Source organism: Bos indicus, chromosome 17, assembly GCF_029378745.1.
Source record: "Bos indicus isolate NIAB-ARS_2022 breed Sahiwal x Tharparkar chromosome 17, NIAB-ARS_B.indTharparkar_mat_pri_1.0, whole genome shotgun sequence".
Taxonomy (NCBI): Eukaryota; Metazoa; Chordata; class Mammalia; order Artiodactyla; family Bovidae; genus Bos; species Bos indicus.
Window position 1 is genome coordinate 3,297,113 of NC_091776.1, and position 24,558 is coordinate 3,321,670.

Here is a 24,558-nt window from a genome sequence, read left to right on the forward strand (position 1 = left end):
GAAATTTTTTATTTGAGGATTTTTTCATGCACTTTAATACACACACACAATTTATCAAGCATTTTAGTTGCTTTTATCATGCAGGTTGTTCCAATATATAGTTTATCATAATTTTGTCAAGAAATATCTCTAAGGATCTTAAATTATGACATTAAATTCATCTTCCATGCCACCTTTGCCACATAATCATTAAACTTGTGTCAAAAGGCATTTAATGTAGGCTTTACCAATGTATGTATTTTAAAACATATGCCAAAGTAGAAAACTTGTATGTATGGTAAATCAGTAAACTTGATTTCTCGTGTTATATTCACTTTTCTTCAGGGTACAGTGTGAGAAAATCATTGTATTAGTCATTGGTTTGGTAAGTTGTGATTAGATGGCTCTCTGGTGAGAACTGGTTTCTGCCCAGTTGTGCCTGAGTGTGCCCTGTGCCGCAGTCACAAACCAAAGTTTACTTTTGCAGCTAAACTTGCTGTCACTGTGCCTTAAAAATATCTACTACTCACTGTTTAAACCAGAAGGAATTTTGCAGTTTGACTAACATTGTGCATGTACATAACAAATGGTAGTTTTCATTCTATTATTTGCTGCTGCTGCCACAGCTAAGTCACTTCAGTCATGTCCGACTCTGTGCGACCCCATAGACGGCAGCCCACCAGGCTCCCCTGTCCCTGGGATTCTCCAGGCAAGAACACTGGAGTGGGTTGCCATTTCCTTCTCCAACTATTATTTGCTAGACTGACATAAAACAAAGTGATCAAACTTCCAGTGTTTCAAGGATGTAGCTTTAGAGGAGAGAGTTTAGAAGCTTTGGGATAACATAAATATTTATCACATTCTGCTTTGGGCGTATGCTTATGCATGTACACAGTTTGTAATTGATGGAAGTAACCGGATTATGCTATCTAGCATGAGTATTTGAAAAATCTTAATCTCATTTTGATGTGTACGTTATAACCTGGATAAAAGCTATGCATGTCCATATATCAGAAGAAAAGTATTGCTGCAATTTTATTCTCCAGTTATTAAATATATAACTGGCCCACTAACATGTAAGAATGAGCAAAAAGTTGATATTTGTGAGCCTCTTACTCAAAAGAAAGCATGGACTTCTGCCCCTACTATTAGACAGAACCCAGTAGTACTTTCATCTCCTTGGTGACAGTAGATCCTGGACATCTCTAAGAAAAAATATACATCAATCATCCAAGGCAAATTGGGTATCTGGTAGGTATGCGTGCCTTGAATCATCTCACAGACTGGTTATTGTCTTTCCTATTTGCACAACTTTCACCACATGTGCCAATTATTATGCCAAAAATAAAAACCAAGCAAGGAAAGCATTAGAACTATAGATTCATTCCAAGTGCAAAATTCCAATTATCAAGCCTAAACACAGCCCTTTTATTAAAAAAAAAAAATCCACTTTGGTCTGCACTATGATTGGCACACTTTCTACTAAGTGACACTGGCAATTAAGTGTTGTGTTTCAATTTTATTTTTCTTTACTAATAGTAACAGAACACGATAGCAGGCTGAATGCCCTGTTTGGTGGAGACAGAGTTCCAGATGAGAGCCTTGAACCAACATCAACTGGGGCCCCTCTCTCATTTGGAGGTGTGGCTCAGCCCTTGTTCCACAGAGACTTCTGAAAGCTATCTTCTTTCATTACCAGCTCATCAAAAAATTTATCTTAATAATCCTTCAGCTGTCTATCATTAAATCTACTCTGAATTTTCTATCAGGGATTTTGGTAACATCAGACTGTGGTTTGTAAAAGTAATTTAGCTTTCTAAAATTGGTAACTGAATCTGATGACAATAAAAGTGAATTTATGAATTTTAAAATTTGGTATTGTAGTTAGTTTTTCATATAGAATGTAAGTATTTTTTTTCTTAGTAATAGAATAGAAGCAAGAAAATACCTCCTACAATGTTCAGTGCTAGAGTTAGACTTTTTAGAAAAGGCTATGATAACTATTTGGATGAAGGCATGGCAACCCACTGAGGTATTCTTGCCTGGAGAATCCCCATGGTCAGAGCAGCCTGGTGGGCTACAGTCCATAGGGTCGCAAAGAGTCAGACACGTCTGAAGTGAGTAAGCACACACGGATGCATGATTACCATTAGCACCCAGGTAGGTACATGATAGCCTAAGTTTTGTTGGTCACCTCTGGTTCTCTAGGGAAACTGGATCAGATAGATCAGAAGTGTGACTCTAGGCCCTATTTCCAGAAACTATACAGATTGTTTCACCAGAAGACCAAATTTGTAATAACCCATGCTATTAAATGTTCTCCTTCTAAATTCAGAGCATATGTAGGTATTAAATCTGTATCTGATGGTGGAGGGGGTGAGAGACATGGGGAGGACACTGGACTCTATCGTGTGACTACAAAGAGATTCACACATGCACTGAGTTACTCTCAGAGCAATGCTATGGGGCCATCCTTCAGAGCCCTGTTTTACGGAAGGTGAGCTTCTGCCCGACAGAACCTGAGTTACTTCCTACAGGTCACAAGCTTAGTAGTGGGGGAGCCAGGTACTTTACCTAAGTAAAGTATCTGGGGCTAGGATTTGTGCTTGGTTTCAGGTGTCTCAAACTCAAATCAGTACCCATTCTAGCAAATTCCATTTGATGGAACTTCTGACAGAGAGAGCTGAGTTAATCGTGATGGAGTAATAATAACAATAAATTCAGTAAGAAATTTAATTGTAAAGGGGAAGAAATAAAACAGTAGAAACTTGAGAAGGAAATTATGTCAGGGGAGGAAGTTTCTTAATCCAGGGGCAAACCTGTGCAGGGCATAACCCCCAAGGCACAGTTTCTCTCATCTGGTTCTACTTGTTGCCTGGGGGTGGAACAGATATTATTAGGTGAATCTGTGTGCCAGATCCTGAGCTGGGCGTTGGGGAGAGGGTGGTGTAAGAGGTAACCGTGCTCACCTTGGTGAATCTTCTAAGAAACCAAGGGGAGTAATTTGGCAGAAACAGGTGAACAGAGGCTCTGCAGGCACTTTGGGAGCATGTGTTAGAGACAGATATGGTGATGGTGATGGCTGGAAAGAGGACCCACAGAAGTGGGGACAATCCCAGATGGATGGAAAAGCCTACAAGGAAATTCTAAAATGTGTGTTTGAGAAGCAGAACATGTATGAGTGTTAGCATCAGAGCAGAGAGAGCAAAGGGGAGAAAGAGATCAATGAGATTTTTCAGGTGGGAGGGGCTGAAGCAGGTGGTCCTGGGGAGGCTAAAATGCTGAGCTTCATCATCATTGTTGTGGAAGCCAATCAAGGGCTTTAAAGATAGTCACAGTGCCTTTTTAAAATTATTTAATTCAGAATGGGAACTGGATGAGTGCAGAGGCCAGTAAGTCGGCTAATGCAGGGGACAAGGTGGGAAATGCTGGTTGCTTGGAGGAGGGCAGCAGCAGGGAGATGGTGAATCCAGAGATGTGTGACTGCAAAGACCTGGCAATGGGCTAAATACAGAGACAGAAGGATGACTTAAAACAGAGCGCTCATATCTTAGGTGTTTCATGGTTTCTTTCCCGCCTACATGTTTGAACTGTGTAAATGTCTGCCTCTTCTCACCTTTTTTCACAATGACCCCAGACACTAGGAAAGGGGGTTCCAGCCAATGGGAGGCATTGAAGGAGAGGAGAGTGTGTGAGCATCAGTTAAAGATAAAATCATTTTCTATTCTTTCTTTTTTTTTTTCCTCTCTGGAAATAAAAATAGGAGAAGTTACTGTGAAAGAACCCAAGTTTCTTGATTTTGAAGTCAGAAAAGAAGTTCAACTCATCGTTTTAGCTGAAAGTAGGGGGCATAAAGCCTACAGCAAAGTAGCAGTCTTTATCCAAGATCTGAACGATCATCCACCACACTTTGAGCAAAGTGTTTACCAAGTATCAGTGTCTGAGGGCCAGTTCTACAATCATCACATTGTACAGGTAATAGAAACATGTTTTATGTGTGTGTGTGTATGTGTGTGTGTGTGTGAATTTTTATCAATCAGTGTACATCCAAATACCTAAAGACCTTTTCCAGGACATTAATTAAATTGTCATTGTTTCCTTGGCATATGCATTATATGATGTACTGGAATGAACCTTAGGTTGAAGGAAATCTGGAGTTTCTGAGTTCACTACCCTTGCTCCCTTCTTTTTGTGCTCAGAACCCCCTGCCAATGCAGGAGATGTAGATTTGGTTCCTGGGTAGGGAAGTTCCCCTGGAGTAGGAAATTGCAACCTACTCCAGTCTCCTTGACTGGAGAATCTCATGGACAGAAGAGTCTAGGCGGCTACAGTGCATAGGGTCGCAAAGAGTTGGATATAACTGAGCATCTTAGCATGCATAACATGCATGTAGCACCCACCTGCTCTTTCTAGGGACCCTGTTGGAGATTAGCAGGGAGTCTAGATGGACACAAGAAGCAGCTCACCTTCTAAGTGTGTACGGTTTAGTGGAGAAGTCAGAAGACTAAGTATACGATATAAATGTCTAATGTGATAATAGAAAAGCGTATATTGAATGTCGTGCGCGCTAAGAGGAAACACAGACAGGTCCCGACATTTGCACTTGGTCTTAAAGGGTGAGCAGGCATTTCCCAAGTGGAGCTGCAACCAGACGTGCACAGAATGAGGTACAGACACATGGGAAGGCCCGCTGGGCTTGGGATCTTCGGGTGTCTCACATGAAAGGCACATATCCACTATTGTCAAGCCCAGCCCCGTCTCGAGAGAAAGCCCCATGGCCTGAAAGAGAGGGTCTGTTCACACGGCGGTCTTCTTGCTGAAGCTCCAAACCCACCCACCCTTGTTAGACTCTCCCTGCTTCAGGACTGCTGCACATCTTCATCTTTCCATTCATGGTTGAACTGATGCTTTGAGTTCAAGAACCTGGGCATTAGGACACCTACAGGCTCTTGGGAATCTGCACAGAGAATGTGTATAAACCCCTTTCCTGACAGTTGGTGGCTGAGCGGGACATTCCCTTTCACCTCTATAACCCATGACCCAGCATCTCATGACTCTCTCTCTGGGGTAGATGGGGCCAGGGGTATAGGTGGTCCCCTAGGTTTCCATGCACCTGGATATGCACGCAGACCTTTCTTTGATCCCTGCCTAGCCCAGATGCCATCTTCCCCTCTGAAGGTACAGACAAGACCAGCAGAGGCTCAGCTGTCTTGGAGTTTTAGCTCTGTGCTCTTCACTTGGTCCAGGATCCCCAGGATTTCCTACATTATTTTTGCACATTTAGCCTAATTGCTCCAGGTTCCAGCATGGTCCAGAATTGTTGAGCCTTTACTCTGGCTTCAGCCAGGCCTGAGATGCTTAAGAGGAAGGCGAGGAGTAAGAACATCTCTCTTCCAATCTGTACCCCAGTGGTGCCTGTTCAGCCGGGGTGACCGGCGCCTCCAGTGTCACGGCAGGGCCTGCTGTCACAGTGGGCCCTCCCTCCCCGGGGCACTGGTGCTTGCACTTTGTCACAGATGCAGACCTGGACAGAGCTAGGCCACTCATATTAAGGTGAAGGCAAATTTAAAGCTCCAGTACACCCAATAGGATTGGAGAAGGCAATGGCAACCCACTCCAGTGTTCTTGCCTGGAGAATCCCAGGGACAGGGGAGCCTGGTGGGCTGCCGTCTATGGGGTCCCACAGAGTCGGACACGACTGAAGCGACTTAGCAGCAGCAACACCCACTAGGGGAAACAGCCCGACCTGCCAGTGCTTCAGTAATGTAAACATTGAGAAGGCTCAGTCAGGGATGGATACAAGGGACTTTGTTCTTCATGTTTTTTAGATCGTTTAATTTCAGGGAAACTATTAATAGAACTGTCGTTTTCTTGTGTCCTGTTCAGATGAACAGGAATGTCGAAGGTTCTGGAGCTCTTGCTTTTTGCCCCCACACTGCCGAGTGCCCTCCTTTTGGTTGCAGCCCCACAAACTCCGTTTAGGAACTTCCCCTCCTCTGCCAGAAGCAGTCTTGGTAGGATTGTCAGTCCAGGTGGTGAACCCACCCGACCCCACCCAGTCACAGAGTGCTGTCGACTGTGTGTCTCGTAGAGACTTTCTCTCTCTGGAATTTGAACCTTGGCTGGTAGGACCCAAGATGAAGACAAGTAAGAGCTGATGCATCTTGCTGGCAACAGCTCAGAGAAGCTGTGCCCTAGAGATATCCCTGTTCCTGTGCTTCACCTGGGCACTGTCTTTTTGCTGTGCTTCTTTCCTGGTGAAGTTGGTCACAGTGCATTTGGGTTGATGGCATCTGGAGACCCTAAATGATATGTGTCCTGGGAGGCCTCCTCTCTGTAACTCTTTTAAGTCTATGACCTCGGGGACATGATGGACTTATTCTGCCTGGATGTAGGTATGTTTCTCGTCCTCATGGTCTTGAGGAGAGCTGTCTGATGCTGCCTTTCTGTGCCATCTATCTGGTGTTGTGTCTTCCTGATGAGGCCCTGGGTCACCTGAGAACTCTGGTGGCAGTGTGAAGCATAGATTGACAGGGAAGGGAGTTACAAGCAAAAGCCTGCTAGGACATCAGTGTAGTCACCCAGGAAAGAAATGAAAGGAGATGGAAGCTCAGGCCAAGGCTGAGGGACCTAGGAAATAAAAATAAACAGAAAGCAATTTATCAGTCAACTTGTTCTTATGCAAGGTCTTGAATCCACTAATAGAATTAATTTGCAAATAAAAGGTAAATCAGACTAAATAATACATCTCTGTGGAGAGTGATGCACATTTCACCATTAATACTTTTGTTTTATTTTCAACACTAGTACTTGGATCACTCATCAAATAAATCACTAGGATCTAAATTTGCTAGCACTAAATCTGGGTTTTGTTTCATTTCACTCAAAACTTGTTATACTCCTACTGAAATTACTTGGAAACTCTTGCATCTATAGTCTTCTCACCTCATCATTCACTTTTATATAAAACTCAGCCATGTCTAATATTCCTTTGATCATTGTCTTTAAGATGTGTTTGATAATGTGATTCTTTCATAATGCATTGCTCTGAAAAATAGGCTTAACCCATTCTGCACTTTCAATGCTTACCTAACGGAGGAGTTGCTTCCTCACAGGTTTTTGCCACAGACCTGGACAGTGGGTCGAATGGCCTCGTTGAGTATTCCATTCTCTCCGGCAACCAAGGAAACGTGTTCCAAATGGATCCCCTGAGTGGTGTGCTAACAGCAAGTGCGATTCTGGATTACGAGTACACCAGCACCTACAGGTTTGCCCCAAGCTCAGATCTGTTTGACCAGCTATTCTGCCTTGTTGCTTTGGGCATGACTTCCTGTTTGGTATGCTTAGCTATGTTTTCCCTTTGCCCCAACTTAGGATCGTCCTTGATACACTGAGAGAGTCTTAGGAAGTAGACGCTATTTGGAAAAAGTGATTGGACTACAAGAATGTCAAGATTCCTTTTCATTCTAGGAGTTCATGCATTTGTGATGCCATTAAGTATGATATTAAATGAGAGACATTAAAACATTTGCGAAATGCCTCCTGAGCTATGGAGACCCTGCAAACGTTGCTTTAGTTGCTTTTAAAAACAGTGAAGACTGAATGATGTTTCTCTTTTTAGTCATTTATTCATTTTTGTGTAGGAAAGTACAACCCTGTTATCAGGTCCATGTTACATGACTCTGTTCTGATAGAAATGATCATCTTAAAGGGCACATTCAAAAAGAGATATATTTTTTGCCTAGAGTTCAAAATATGCCAGACTTACACAGAATTTCTGTGAAAGAGAGAATGTGTCATAGGTCTTCTGTGATTTCTTAAAAGTGGGTGTTCCCAAGTGTCTAGGCATATATACAGAGATATTTGTGAATTCACAGTCTATAAGAGAAAATGAAAGACTCTAAGGGACACAAAATATCTGTGAATGGGGGCTGCATCAAGAATGATAACCCAGCTTTCATGGAAGACAACAAAACTGATCATAAAGAAGAGGTATATGTGCACCGGTGAAGATGGAACCCTAGGATGTACGACTAAGTGAAGGAGGGGACAGGGTGCCCCACGGTGCTTTCCTGCAGGCCTTTTCGAGTGAAAACACACCCATAAAATTGGACAGCTTTAGGAAGAAAACCTAAGAAACCGTAAACCTGGTTTCTGAGGAAGTGGTCACATGGGAAGTCTGGACCTCCTTACCATGCGTTTCAGTCAGCCTTGTATTTATATGTTTTTCTGAAAGGCCGCATACACAGCGTTTCCTGCAATCTTCCCGTCACCCCCAGAGAAGTTCAGTTAGGCTTTTTCTCACTCACTGATGAGACAAGTCACATGCAGGTTTGCTCAGGATCACAGAACCGTTTCGTCATCGATCACGTCTTAGCACCAGGTGTCTTGATGCTGTGTTGCGCTGCATCTACCATACTGGCCACACAGCAGACTTCCTTTTGAGGGAAAAAGGAAGAAAACAAGAGACCCAAGCCTCAATAGTCTCCGAGGCCAGACTACTTACATGTTACGCGAGGAAAGTGCAGTATGTTCTTGTGGCTCAGTGTGCTCAGTTGCTCAGTCTGTCGGTCATATCCACTCTGCAGCCCCTGGACAGCAGGCTCCTCTGTCCATGGAATTTCCCAGGCAAGAATACTGAATGGGTTGCCGTTTCCTACTCTTGTGGTTAAACAGCAAGAACCAGTTAAAATGGGATCTGTTCCTGGGCAGACTAGATTAATTTACCTCTGAAAAACTTCCCAACTCTAAACATTTGATTAAGTATTTAGTTCTTTTTGTTTAATGTATTTCAAAATATTACTTCAAAGGTATTTTAAAAGTTTAGTTTAAGGTCTTACCCTGTCTTAAGTAGTAGGATCTTTCTCAGTAATATTTTAGTGTAATCAGTTGTTATGATACTTATTATATAAACATTGAAATCAATCATATAAATAAAACCCTGCTACATTGCTTCTCTAGTAATTTTAAGCACAAACTTCTTTTTTCTCTCCATAGTTGACTGCAGGTAAATCTCAGTCTAGTTGCTACCTGAATGATTACAAATTCAGATTCAGGAGTGTCTGCCCTGTTTCAGAACTATGTATATCCTGATTGTAATGACTTTCTGTTACAGAGTTCTTACTCAGTGGAGTCTAATTATCAATTAAATCTAACTCCTTCCAGCTTTGTCCTATTTGCGTCATGGTTTCAGTGTTCACATCATTTAAACTGGTCACAATGTGCAAAAGCACCGCTCACCAATTCCCCCATGAATTCAGGGCTGGGAGAAATAGGAACTGAGAGAAGATGAAATCTATTCCAAGAGCAAACATCTTTTAATTTCATGGCTGCAGTCATGGTTATACAGGTGTTTACTTCAGAGCCAGGTCATACTTCATAATTATAGTTCTTTCCTTATTCTTCCCCTTATCCCCAGAGTTAATGATTATCTTTCTTTTTGCTCACCTGATTTGCTATGTCCCTGTACTTAATTCCTTGTAAATATTCCATTAGCTCTATCAGACATGCCCACTCGTCTTTCTCCCCTGATATGCCTCTCATATCATGTATTCTATCAAATCTTCTGTTTCTTGGAGAACTGAGTCCTACTGTTTCCTTTCCTCCTGATCTAGCTGGGCAGTATGCCTTTCCAGTTCAGTTCAGGTCAGTTCAGTCACTCAGTTGTGTCCAACTCTTTGCGACCCCATGAAGTGCAGCACGCCACGCCTCCCTATCCATCACCAACTCCCGGAGTTCACTCAGACTCATGTCCATGGAGTCGGTGATGCCATCCAGCCATCTCATCCTGTGTCATCCTCTTCTCCTCCTGCCCTCAATCCCTCCCAGCATCAGTCTTTTCCAATGAGTCAACTCTTCGCATGAGGTGGCCAAGTACTGGAGTTTCAGCTTTAGCATCTTTCCTTCCAAAGAACACCCAGGACTGATCGCCTTAAGAATTGACTGGTTGGATCTCCTTGCAGTCCAAGGGACTCTCAAGAGTCTTCTCCAACACCACAGTTCAAAAGCATCAGTTCTTCGGCACTCAGCCTTCTTCACAGTCCAACTCTCACATCCATACATGACCACAGGAAAAACCATAGCCTTGACTAGACGGACCTTTGTTGGCAAAGTACTGTCTCTGCTTTTCAATATGCTGTCTAGGTTGGTCATAACTTTCCTTCCAAGGAGTAAGCGTCTTTTAATTTCATGGCCACAATCACCATCTGCAGTGATTTTGGAGTCCCCCCAAAATAAAGTCTGACACTGTTTCCACTGTTTCACATCTGTTTGCCATGAAGTGATGGGAGATGCCATGATCCTAGTTTTCTGAATATTGAGCTTTAAGCTAACTTTTTCACTCTCCTCTTTCACTTTCATCAAGAGGCTTTTTAGTTTCTCTTCACTTTCTGTCATAAGGGTGGTATCATCTTCAAATCTGAGGTTATTGATATTTCTCCCAGCAATCTTGATTCCAGCTTGTGCTTCTTCCAGCCCAGTGTTTCTCATGATGTGCTCTGCACATAAGTTAAATAAGCAGGGTGAAAGCTGGGCCCCATGACTTGCGACTGGTTTACTGCTTTCCTATTTAGTTGCATGCCTTGAAGATCCCATGTCTTTCTCTTACTTTTATAGTAGTTTTGTAGGAAAAGGTGCCAAGAGAGTAAATTCTTTTAGTTCTTACACATCTGAAAACACCTTTTTTCTACTTTCACATGTGATTTATGCAATGGATAATATAGAAGTTGAACATTTCTTTTAGATTTTTGAAGGCATTTTTCTTTTAAAACTCAGTTCTGCTTTTGAGAAGTCTGATGCCATTCTAATATGTTTGGTACATGGCTTTTTTTTTTTTTTTTTTTTGCACTTTCTGTGGAGATTCTCAGGTTATTTCATCTGCAATGTTTAGACGTGTTGCGATTATGTACTTTAGTGTGAGTATTTCCTTGTGCTGAGTACTTGATGTAGTCTTTTAATGAGGATAAATGTTCTATTTTTTGGTATTATTTCACTGATAATTACCTCCCTTCTGTTTATTGGTTTTGTTTTGTTTTGTTACTGTACCCGGTTTCTTTTTCCTGGATCCTATTCAGTCAAGTGTTAGGCTGCCAGGATTGATCCTTTGTCACTGATTCTTTATTCTCTACTTTCCATTTCTTGTTGTGTGGGGGTTTATTTTGTTGTTTTATTTTTCTGGGAGATTTTCTTAATTATAACCTTCTAAACTTTCTTTTTTTGTTGTTTTTAGTTTACAATTTTTTGAATATTATATATTTTATAATTTTCAACAACTCTTTCTTAATCTTTGAGCTTTTCCATAGCATCTTGTTCTTATTTATGTGTTATGATAGCTCTCCGAAGACATTAGTTGGAATTATTTTTACCTAGTCTTTTGCTCTTTCAAAATCTCTGTGTCCTCTGGATTTATTTCTTCTGCTTGTCTAGTTTATCCTCTTTTATTCATGTGAGAGACCTTCTGTGAATAAATAACCATGCTTGGTCCTAAGTGAGGCAATATTAAAGTCAGAATCTCCTGATGAATCTCATTGACCAGCATGCTTGGCTTTCAGATGAACCAGAGAAGAACTTGACTACTTTGCAGGAGGACATGTAAATAACAATAGAGAGGGTTTTTTCCCCTTTAGGAGGAGATTTCATTTCTTCAGGGACAGTCCCTCAACATTACTGAGTATGAACATCAGACATTGTTTTGCCTGGGAGTGAAAAAAATGGGCAAGCGATCTTGATTGTTCTATATTTTGAATTTAATCTTTTAAGCTATTTTTAGCTCAGTATCTCACTCTGCATATTGCCATGTTTTGAGCCTCTCCTTGGTTATGTGGGGGCAAATCTGTTTCTCACTCATCCTTGTCTTCCTTCAAATGCAGGATGCATTTTAATCTATGCATTCCTCTGCCACCTGACTTCCCAGGTGACACAGTAGTAAAGAATCCACCTGCCAGTACAGGAGATGCAAGAGATGTGGGTTCAATCCCTGGATCAAGAAGACCACTGGAGTAACAAATGCAACCCACTCCAGCATTGTATTCTTGCCTGGAAAATTTCATGGACAGAAGAGCCTGACAGGCTACAGTCAGTGGGGTCTCAAAGAGTCAGACATGACTAAGAGTGTGCACGCATGTACACGCATGCACGCACGCACACACACATACATGCACGCACACACTCACACACATCTTTAACCGCTTCTCAGTCTGCTTGCATTTTTCAGACATGTGTTGAAACTTCTCACCCGTTCCACTCACTAATATCTTCACCCATTTCTTTTTAGCTTTATCAACATATACCTTATTCTAAGTTCTTTTGCCATTGTTATAGCAGAATCCCTAGAGGAATAGGAAATAAAACCTGTGTAGATATAACCAGAAGTTATAGCTCTTCCTTTCAGAGGTGTTATGATATTGACTGATGTTTTGTTTCTCTTGGAATTACAGAAGAAACATTTAGTTCTGGGAATATATTTAATAAACTGTTGAGAGAGAGTTTTGAAAAATCCTCTATCACTGTCTTAGGTATTAAAGCAATCAGAAAAGAATCTGCCTGATTGAAGTCTCATTTAAAATTTAACATGATAAAAAGCAGCTTCCCACCACTGGTAGATTAGGAGAACTATGCTCTGAACTAGAATGAGACTGTTTTTATCTGGTGAACTTCATTTATCCTCTCTGCTGATATGCTAATCAGGGCAATAGTTTTGGAACATGGGGCCAGTTGGGCTGACAACAGCCAAGAATTTTGCAAAGCTTGCCAAAGAGCCATCACAGAAAACTTGAGGTCTCATAGAAGTTATGTGTAGAATTTCAGTGGATCTACCTCCATAATTCTTCATTTGTGCCTCAAGCCACTGAGAAACCTTTGACTTGTCCTTTTGTTTTGAAACAGAATCATATTTGTGTCTATGTCAAAGAATCTTGCTTTTTAACACTATATAGGCATTATATAGAACCCCTGAAATTGTAATAGTGTGAAAATAAGAGTCCTTATGACCACAGAGGAAGAATCAACAGAGCCATAACTTTAATATCTTGGCTGAGACTTTACTGTGATACTGGGGAGGGGCAGGCAGCAGGGGCAGAGAATATGATGAGTCAATTATTTTTAGTAAAATTTTTCCATATGTACCTGACTTACGTTCATGCTAACAAAACAGACTTTCAACAGGGAATTATTTCTAGGCTCTTAAAGTGTGAAATTTAAGTAGTTGTTCTAATGATGGCCCAACTTCAGTAGTATAGAAGGCAGCCTGTATGCTTTGTGAACCATAGATAAGCAGTGATTATTTCCTACTAAGTGGAATTTAAACCAACAAAAAGTTGATGCTATTTTCAGTTCAGTTCAGTCACTCAGTCGTGTCTGACTCTTTGTGACCCCATGAACAACAGCATGCCAGGCCTACCTGTCCATCACCAATTCCCGGAGTCCACCCAAACCCATGTCCATTGAATCGGTGATGCCATCCAACCATCTCACCCTCTGTTGTCCCCTTCTCCTCCTGCCTTCAATCTTTCCCAGCATCAGGATCTTTTCAAATGAGTCAGCTCTTCGCATCAGGTGGCCAAAGTATTGGAGTTTCAGCTTCAACATCAGTCCTGCCAATGAACACCCAGGACTGATCTCCTTTAGGATGGACTGGTTTGATCTCCTTGCAGTCCAAGGACCTCTCAAGAGTCTTCTTCAACACCACAGTTCAAAAGCATCAGTTCTTCGTCACTCAGCTTTCTTTATAGTCCAACTCTCACATCCATATATGACCACTGGAAAAACCATAGCCTTGACTAGATGGACCTTTGTTGGCAAAGTAATATCTCTGCTTTTGAATATGCTATCTAGGTTGGTCATAACCTACCTTTCAAGGAGTATGCATCTTTTAATTTCATGGCTTAAGTCACCATCTGCAGTGATTTTGGAGCCCCAAAAAATAAAGTCTGACATGGTTTCCATTGTTTCCCCATCTATTTGCCATGAAGTGATGGGACTGGATGCCATGATCTTAGTTTTCTGAATGTTGAGCTTTAAGCCAACTTTTTCACTCTCCTCTTTCACTTTCATCAAGAAGCTCTTTAGTTCTTCTTCACTTTCTGCCATAAGGGTGTGTCATCTGCATATCTGAGGTTATTGATATTTCTCCTGGAAATCTTGATTCCAGCTTGTACTTCCTCCAGCCCAGTGTTTCTCATGATGTACTCTGCAAATAAGTTAAATAAGCAGGGTGACAATATACAGCCTTGACATACTCCTTTTCCTATTTGGAACCAGTCTGTTGTTCCATGTCCAGTTCTAACTATTGCTTCCTGACCTGCATACAGGTTTCTCAAGAGGCAGGTCAGGTGGTCTGGTATTCCCATCTCTTTCAGAATTTTCCACAGTTTATTGTGATCCACACAGTCAAAGGCTTTGGCATAGTCAAGAAAGCAGAAATAGATGTTTTTCTGGAACTCTCTTGCTTTTTCGATGATCCAGCAGATGTTGGCAAATTGATCTCTGGTTCCTCTGCCTTTTCTAAAACCAGCTTGAACATCAGGAAGTTCATGGTTCACGAATTGCTGAAGCCTGGCTTGGAGAATTTTGAGCATTAATTTACTAGTGTGTGAGATGAGTGCAATTGTGCGGTAGTTTGATCATTTTTTGACATTGCCTTTCTTTGGGATTGGAATGAAAACTGACTTTTCCAGTCCTGTGGCCACTGCTGAGTTTTCCAAAATTGCTGGCATATTGAGTGCAGCACTTTCACAGTATCATCTTTCAGGATTTGAAATAGCTCAACTGGAATCACCACCACCCCTAACTTTGTTTGTTTTGATGCTTCCTAAGGCCCACTTGACTTCACATTCCAGAATGTCTGGCCCTAGGTGAGTGATCACACCATCATGATTACCTTGGTCATGAAGATCTGTTCTTGTACAGTTCTGTGTATTCTTGCCACCTCTTCTTAATCTCTTATGCTTCTTTTAGGTCTCTACCATTTCTGTCCTTTATTGAGCCCATCTTTGCATGAAATCTTCCCTTGGTATCTCTAATCTATTTTACATGATTTTAAAAATTTAAGGTTGGAAGAAAAAGAACACTTATCAGGTAAGCTAAGAATGGGAAAGAAAGTAGAAGTGTGATTCAGGGTGGTGAGTAGAAGTGTGTCAGGGTGGTGACAGAAAGGGAGAAGTTGAAGACACTAATAAGGTTTCTGAGTCAGTTACTGGAGAAGCAAGTTGTACCGTCATCCAAGAGAGATTGAATCACTACGTGTAGATTCTTTCAGATCATGGACTTTTAGTTCTACTTTACAGTCCTAGTCAATAAAGAAGAAAGACTCAGTTTCTCAACGGATAGTATCACCAGCTGGCTAAGACGAATTCCACTTCTGAAAGGAAGATCCTCTTCCAATTGACAACTTACTTTATTATTCAGATACTCTCCTGTAACTCATAGTGTTTAGAAGGCAGTGGAAAGCTAATGATTATACCTTAGAGTGTGATATATAGACAGGAAGAGAGATACATCGAAAAGTATCAGACAGTGGAGCACAAATTTCCAGTCAACTAAGACCTGTACTTAAATCCTAGCTGTGTCATCTGATATATTTATAATCTTGAGCAAATCTTGAGAAACCAACATCAACATATATTAAAGAAATCCAAATAACCAAGACATCTGTCCTTGAGGAATTTATAGGAGAGGTAGACACATAAGTCATTAAGAAGAAAGAATGATGATTGCTATGGTGGAAGAATGTGCAGGGTGCTATGGGGCAGAGAAAGGGGCACCCAAATCAGATGAGATGCCAGGGAAAGCTTACAGAGATGTTAGCTTTGAAAGACCAAAGGGGTGTAGACATAGGAATTCCAGGCAGAAGCTATATCCCAGAAGGCTATGTGTACGTGCTCAAGACTTATATTACCTCTTGTAGACATGGAGAGCCAAGGAAAGGTTTTAATTAGAGGAGTCAGGTTTTCAAACCAAAATTTTTGATAAAGCAATTGAGCAGTTGCAGAGTGGAGGATGAAGAGGAGCATTTGAGACTTGCAGTAGGAAGATTGGTGAGTAGCAAGCACTCCAGTTGAGGAAAGATATAGTGAATACACAGCATGCCAGCCAGAGATGGTAAGAGGATGAGGTTAGAGCAGATACCTTGTCCTGCTTTGCCTGAGACTGTCTTGCTTTAGAAAGAAACTGAACGTACCACGCCCCAGGAAGCCTTTCAGTCCCTGTGAAGTCAGTCGGATGACCAGTTCATCTGAGGCTCTGAGGTGGGGATGAGACGGATGGGTACACTGATCCAAATCATAGTCAGGTGGTAAAATCTATAAGACTAATAACGAGTTAGATGTTGTCAGGGTGGTGACAGAAAGGGAGAAGCTGAAGACACTAAGGTTTCTGAGTCAGTTACTGGAGAAGTAAGTTGTACCGTCATCCAAGAGAGACTGAGTCACTACATGTAGATTCTTTCAGATCATGGACTCTTACCTCTATTTTACAGTCCTAGTCAATAAAGCATCTTTTGCGTGTGTATTATTCATGGCAGTGCCCTCTGTTGATTCTTCAATTTTGATTGATTTGCAATTTAGATCTGAAAAAAAAAAAATACAAAACTTTTAGTGACTCTCTCTTTTGTTGGTGCAGTAAAACGGAAATATGTATCAATAGCAATATTCAGGCCATGTGTGGCAGAGTGGAGGCAGTCTACTCAAAGAACAGGTATAGGTGTTTGTACTTTTTAAGTTGTTCTTAGCAGAAAAGGACTGAAATTTATAGTCTGTCTCCCAGAGAGAGTCCATTTATTTTAAATAACCAAGATTGATTTGATTCTTTAAATGTGTCAAAAAATACACTTCAGACTACCATTCTTATGAAATAAACTTTAAATGATGCCTTTTAGAAAAGTCAGGGGGGAAATAAAAAAGCTAGTCAGCTCATTTTAAAATTTTCAAGTGGATATTTGATATTTATGTGGTTTTCTTATTCTCTGGACGATGGATAACATTCCTTAATTCTTTTCCAAACCAGTTTGATTGTACAAGCAATGGATAAAGGCATGCCCAGGCTTTCTGATACAACTGTGATCAAGATACAGGTGACTGACATAAATGACAATGCCCCAATTTTTCTCCCCTCTGAAGCAGTGGAAATTGTCGAAAGTAAGTGTGATTTGAAATAATGGTTTTGATTAACTTGTATATCACCTACTATTTTTTCAACTGGATGCTGTGTTAAGTACGCATACTATTCCTCAACAATCACACAACTATAAATTGTTTTTATCTTCATTTTACAGAATATAAAATGGAGAGTCAAAAATTAAATATAAAATGTCAAAGAAGTTAAAAGTTAAAGTTGGGGTTTGCATTCAAACTAGCAGGAAGCTGCTCTCCCAAGGTCAAACCACTACTCCACACAGCCTCTTTTGTATACAGACATTTCTTAAAAGTGAAATCTGCTCAATGAAGAAGCATCTTTTGTTGGCTGTGATGGTCACCCTAAAGCTCCCCTGAGAGAAAGTGATGTTATTAGACTGATAACTGTATCAATCTTTGTGTTACCAAACTCAGGTTCAGCTGCTCACCACTTAAAAGCCAATATTCGAGAGGCAAGTGTTGGAAAGGAAAGGTTGCTTTATTCAGGAGGCCAGTAACTTGGGGAAGAAGGCATACTTGTGTCCAAAGGCCAATTCCTCAGTGCTAATAGGGGGCAACAGCTTTTAACGGGGAGCTTCATGGGTATATGGTTAGAGTAAGGGAGCTCCATGCCGAGTCACCTCTGAGGATCATCTTGAAATTAGCCATGTGGTAATTTGACCATTATCTTGATTGTTTTAAGCCCAGTTAATCTTCAGTTCCAGGACTGGTTGGTTCTCATTTCTTTGAGGTCAGTTCTCAGATAGCTTATGTTATGGCTACAGTCTGGTCATCATGTAGCTAACTTCTTCCACCTGGTGGGGGTTTTATTCTCTACAAGACAGCTCATAGAATATGGCTCAGAATGTTATCTATAGCCCTTGAGGAAGAACTAAAGGTCCTTGACTTTGCTTAAGGACTGAACTGTTATTATTTTGTCCTATTTGACTGTTTTTCCTTTGTTTCTGAGTCTCTTCATTTCTCTGATTAAGTTTATTTTATTAATATTATTTGTTATGGGGGCATGCTGGGTGGCTTGTAGAGTCTGAGTTCTTTGACCAGGAATTTAACCCAGGCCAAAAGCAAGGAGTCCAAACCCCTGCTTTCCAGGGAATTCCCTGAATTTATTCTTTGGCTAAAGTTTTTCTATAGAAAAAAGACAAGGAAAAGCCATGGTGGAGGAGGGTTTGTTCCAGGAAGGCCCCATAGGGCCCTGCTCAGTTTTATTTGCAATATACTAATGACAAGTAATAAGTGAAGGAGTTGGATGATTTTTGCACAGAGTCATCATTTTCCTCTACTATAAACTAAAGTTCAACATCTGCAAAAAACTTTTATCACATTAATGGTGGAGGTTGAAAATACAAAGTTTTACATGATATGCTGATTAATCTTAATTGTTTGGGTCTCTGGGTTCCATGATGACTCCATAGTCTGTGATCTCAAAGTTTCCTGTGGTCAATAGCTGTCCTGGTAAAACCCAACCCAACTTTTTTTTTTTTTAATTTTATTTTATTTTTAAACTTTACATAATTGTATTAGTTTTGCCAAATATCAAATTGAATCCGCCACAGGTATACATGTGTTCCCCATCCTGAACCCTCCTCCCTCCTCCCTCCCCATACCATCCCTCTGGGTCGTCCCAGTGCACTAGCCCCAAGCATCCAGTATCGTGTATCAAACCTGGATCAAAAGCTTTTCAGACAAGCAAAAGCTGAGAGAATCCAACCCAACTTTTTATAGTTGAAATTGCATACAGTGGCCCATCACTCTCCTCTCTCTTTTCACTCTTAATATCCAACTTATTTCTAAAATGTGCCTAACATTTTGTTATGTTCACTTTCCAAACAAATTACAAACATCACTGCTCAAAGAGGGCTATATTCCAGCAATTTTTATATATAAGAATACCTATAAATATTTTAGGAGAAGGCAATGGCACCCCACTCCAGTACTCTTGCCTGGAAAATCCCATGGACGGAGGAGCCTGGTAGGCTGCAATCCATGGGGTCGCGAAGAGTTGGACACGACTGAGCGACTTCCCTTTCACTTTTCACTTTCATGCATTGGAGAAGGAAATGGCAACCCACTCCAGTGTTCTTGCCTGGAGAGTCCCATAGACGGGGGAGCCTGGTGGGCTGCCATCTGTGGGGTCGCACAGAGTCGAACACGAATGAAGTGACTTAGCAGCAGCAGCATAAATATTTTAAATAATTTAAAATATTATACTAATAAAAAAATTGTCTAGTTTTACCTCTCACCTATTTGATGTGTTTTCATCTGCTTTTACTGAAAGTGCTATTCTAAAGCACATGCATTGGAATCAAAATGCAGTAATGTGCTCAGAATAAATATATCACAAAACTAAACTGTGTATATCAAAACTTACCAGAAGGAGTCAAGTGTAATTGATGCATGTCAAGGATGTTCAAATTTGAAATATGAAAATTATTAGTCTCATACGCAGTGGAATTATTCCAAATGTCCTGGAATCTTCTTTCTACCTGTACCATACCTATGAAGTCCAAACCAAAGTCCCTGTCATGGCAGTTTAAAGAACATGTATGTTATGTGAGATATTTACCATATCATCTATTTGTGATTTTTGTGTGTGTGAATACTATTAGAGATCTTTTGGGATCACCAGTATGAGGTATACTTTCTGTAGTCTTGATAATTTTGAGAGTCAGGTTTTAAGAGAAGGAAGCAGTGTGTGCCTCTCAAAAGAAATAATTTTACAAAAATGAATATGAGGAACTAAGTATCTAGCTTCAGGATCCAAACATTTTCATTTAAATCTTGCTTGCTTTTCAGAATTTTATGTTTTGTATTAATGTTTTGAATAGTAACCTTCTTCCCACCCACATCACCCATGAATATATGATTTTGATATGGAAATAACATAGTGCAAATAAGTGACTTACAATGTTTCTTAGTTCTGGGATTGTGTGATAAACATATGATAAAAAGTGAAATATAAAAATTGAAAATTGTCTACCTCTTCATTTCCCTACTCAGTGGTAAGTTTTCACTTTTATTGGGCTCATAAATTCTTCAGAGTTTTTATTCAGTGTGTAATGAGCCTTGTATGAGAAATCATGCCAAAAAACAGCAAATCATATTGGACATAAAATAAAAATGCTTGGATTGAACTATTAAAGAAAAATATTTCAAAGGATGACTTTTAATGGAGACTGACAGTGGTCATGACTATTTCAGATTCTTTGCCTGGCACGATTGTGACTCGGATATCAGTTTATGATGTGGATTCGAATCCAGCTTTCACCTTCAGTTTTGTCAAAGAGAGTAATTCTGGAACCAAGTTTGCTATTGATCGGAACACTGGGGTAGTGGTGCTGGTTGAAACACTGGATTTTGAAGAAGCTACTAAATATGAGCTGCAGATCCAAATTTCAGATTTGGTGCACCAAACAGAGGGGACAGTCACTGTCCACGTGCTGGATGTCAACGATAACCCACCAGTATTTTCTCAGGATTCTTACCAGGTAAATAGCATAAAGAGATGCTGAGACCATGACCAAACTTGAAAGAACAGGGAATAATGCAAACTGAACCATAGTCAACAAAGTAATGTAGACAGACAGATAGCATTCACTGTTTTTACTGCCTAAGTTGGTGCTGAGAGTTTTATATTTAGCATCATGGAGAATAGAAGTACATATGGAGTTGAATCTCTCATTCAATTCAATTTCTTAAGTATGTAACATAAGGCTCATAATTACACAATGTACAGTGCAATGAAACATTAGTGAATACATTAGTGAATGCATTAGCTATCCTCCACTACACAGAAATAATCTAGAAGGAAATTTTTCATAATAAAAATCAATACTGCATGAAACATCTTTCAAAATTTTTAAATTTTGTTTTTCTGAATTCTGGAACTACTAACACAATCTTCTTAATATGTCCACTCTATAAATTAATAACACCTAATAAAGTCAGGTTCTCTGTTACTTCCATAAACAAAATAAATAAAAGAGTCAGGTCCTGGCTCTGTTCATGAAAATAGCTGCGTTCTTTAAGCACAGGGCCTGTCTCCCCTTTTTTTTTCCCCCTCAGGTCACCATTTCAGAACTGGTGCCTCTGGGGCACCCCGTGCTGACCATTGTGGCCACAGACGTGGAAAGCAGTGAGAACATTACTTACAGGATCCTCTCCTCTTCCAAGATGTTTTCAGTTGATCCTACCAATGGTGAGTTATTTGTAGTGGCTGTAGCATTCATAGGTTTGGGTTACAGAGAGGAAACCTGAAATAATCCTTTCCAAATATTCCTAAAATAGCCCCCAGGCCCTCCTGCTGGGATCATAGACACCACCTTCTTATTTCTCTTCATGTCAGATGCTGTGGTAGCAAATTCTGGTGCTATTTCTCTTCTCCAACATCTCAATGGTTGGAAAGAAAAAGGAATTGATTAAATGCTGGCAAATGCACAGAAATTCAGAGACCTCAGTATAGTAAACACCAGTTCATTCAGCCGTCTGATTACCGTTGGGGTAATTAACCAGGCCTCCATAAGAATCAAAGTAAAATGGAAGGGATTCATTTAGAACTGAAGACTGCATGTTACCAGAATTTGGAAGCTTTTTTCCCAAGCCAAGTATAAGAAGTTGGGTAATAGTATCATATATTCAACAAGGAACACAAAAAACTGAAACAGGAAAGTTTTTTGAGCACCTCTGTTAAGTGGAGTGGGCTTCCCTGGTGGCTCAGATGGTAAAGAATCTGCCTGCAATGCAGGACACCAGCTTCAATCCCTGGATCAGGAAGATTCCCTGGAGAAGGGAATGGCAACTCACTCCAAAATCCTTGCCATGAGAAGTCCATGGACAAAGTAGCCTGGCAGGCTACAGTCCATAGTGTTTCAAAAAGTCAGACATGACTGAGAGACATTTACTCATTAAGTAGAATGTTTTGTGGTTTTGATGCTGTTCTTATTTCCTTGATGCCTCACTAGGCTCTTTGTTTTGTTATTAGAGATCAGGACATTTATGGTTGTAAAATGCATTCAGGCAAGTGATTACAGAAAAGTTAAGAATCGTATAGAGAAAATATAACAGCAAGTAGAGTCCCTTGGACAGCAAGAAGATCAAACCAGTCAATCCTAAAGGAAATCAACCCTGAATATTCACTGGAAGGACTGATGCTGAAGCTGAAGGTCCAATATGTTGGCCACCTGATGTGAAGAGCTGACTCATTAGAAAAGACTCCGATGCTGGGAAAGATTGAAGGCAGGAGGAGAAGGGAGCAACAGAAGATGAGATGGTTGGATGGAATCACAGACTCAGTAGACATGAATTTGAGCACATTCTGGGAGATAGTGAAGGACAGAGAAGCCTGGCTTGCTGAAATCCATGAGATCACAAAGAGTCAGATGTAACTTAGCAACTGAACAACAGACATTAAAAGCCAAACTTAATAAAGATGAATAATTAATAAAGCACTGTCCATAGCAGAGCACGCGCCAGAAAAATAACAGGGCCTGGGACATGGACATCACCAGATGGTCAACACTGAAACCAGATTGATTATATTCTTTGCAGTCAAAGATGGAGAAGCTTTATACAGTCAGCAAAAAAAAAAAAAATCTGGAGCTGACTGTGTCTCAGATCATGAACTCCTTATTGCCAAATTCAGAATTAAATTGAAGAAAGTATGAAAAACAACTAGACCATTCAGATATGACCTAAATCAAATCCCTTATGATTATACAGTGGAAGTGACAAATAGATTCAAGAGGTTAGATCTGATAGATAGAGTGCCTGAAGAACTATAGATGGAGGTTTATAAAACTGTACAGGAGGTAGTGATCAAAACCATCCCCAAGGAGAAGAAATACAAAAAGAATAAATGGTTGTCTGAGGAGAACTTATAATCAGCTAAGAAAAGAAGAGAAGTGAAAGGCAAAGGAGAAAAGAAAAGATATATCTTTCCGAATGCAGAGTTCCAAAGAACACAAAGAAGAAATAAGAAAGCCTTTCTAAGTGATCAATGCAAAAAAAAAAAAATAGAGATAAACAATAAAATGGGAAAGACTAGAGATCTATTCAAGAAAATTAGAAATACCATGGAAACATTTCATGAAAAGATGGTCATGATAAAGGACAGAAATGGTAGGGACCTAACAGAAGGAGAAGATATTAAGAAGAGGTGGAAGAATATACAGAAACTATACAAAAAAGATCTTCATGACCCAGATAACATGACGGTGTGATCACTCACCTAGAGCCAGACATCCTGGAATGTGAAGTCAAGTGGGCCTTAGGAAGCATCACTATAAACAGAGCTGGTGGAGATGATGGAATTCCAGCTGAGCTATTTCAAATCCTAAAAGATGATGCTGTAAAATTACTGCACTCAATATGCTGGCAAATTTGGAAAACTCAGCAGTGACCACAGGACTGGAAAATGTCAGTTTTCATTCCAATCCCAAAGAAAGGCAATGCCAAAGATGTTCAAACTACCACACGATTGCACTCATCTCACACACCAGCATAGTAATGCTGAAATTTCTCCAAGCTAGGCTTCAACTGTATGTGAACTGAGAACTTCCAGATGTTCAAGCTGGATTAAGAAAAGGCAGAAGAAACAGAGATCAAATTGCCAACATCTGCTGGATCATAGAAAAGTATTTACTTTGCTTCATTGACTATGCTAAAGACTGACTGTGTGGATCACAACAAACTGTGGAAAATTCTTCAAGAGATAGGAATACCAGACCACCTGACCTGCCTCTTGAGAAACCTGTATGCAGGTCAGGAAGCAACAGTTAGAACTGGACATGGGACAACAGACTGGTTCCAAACAGGGAAGGATGTACCTCAAGGCTGTATATTGTCACTGTGCTTATTTAACTATATGCAGAGTACGTCATGAGAAACACTAGGCTAGATGAAGAGCAAGCTGGAATCAAGATTGCCAGGAGAAATATCAATAACCTCAGATATGCAGATGACACCACCCTTATGGCAGAAAGTGAAGAGGAACTAAAAAGCCTCTTGATGAAAGTGAAAGAGGAGAGTGAAAAAGCTGGCTTAAAGCTCAACATTCAGAAAACTAAGATCATGGCATCTGGTCCCATCACTTCATGGGAAATAGATGGGGAAATAGTGGAAATAATGAGAGACTATTTTTTGGAGTCCAAAATCACTGCAGATGGTGATTGCAGCCATAAAATTAAAAGACACTTGCTCCTTAGAAGAAAAGCTATGACAAACCTATGCAGCATTTTAAAAAGTACAGACATTACTTTGCAGACAAAGGTCCATCTAGCCAAAGCTATGGCTTTCGTATGGATGTGAGAGTTGGACTATAAAGAAAGCTGAGCGCCGAAGAATTGATGCTTTTGAACTGTGGTGCTGGAGAAGACTCTTGAGAGTCCCTTGGACTACAGGGAGATCCAACCAGTCAATCCTAAAAGAAATCAGTCCTGCATATGCATTGAAAGGACTG

General features: G+C 40.4%; 1 protein-coding gene across 1 annotated transcript in view; it reads left to right on the top strand.

The window, feature by feature from the left end:
- The window catches only part of DCHS2 (dachsous cadherin-related 2), a 324,121-nt gene that overhangs the window by 292,794 nt on the left and 6,769 nt on the right, over positions 1-24,558 (top strand). The window contains exons 16-20 of the mRNA XM_070768961.1: positions 3,743-3,954; positions 7,095-7,246; positions 16,978-17,108; positions 20,304-20,590; positions 21,168-21,300. Coding sequence (XP_070625062.1) covers positions 3,743-3,954; positions 7,095-7,246; positions 16,978-17,108; positions 20,304-20,590; positions 21,168-21,300 — 915 coding nt within the window. The remainder of the gene's footprint in view (positions 1-3,742; positions 3,955-7,094; positions 7,247-16,977; positions 17,109-20,303; positions 20,591-21,167; positions 21,301-24,558) is intronic.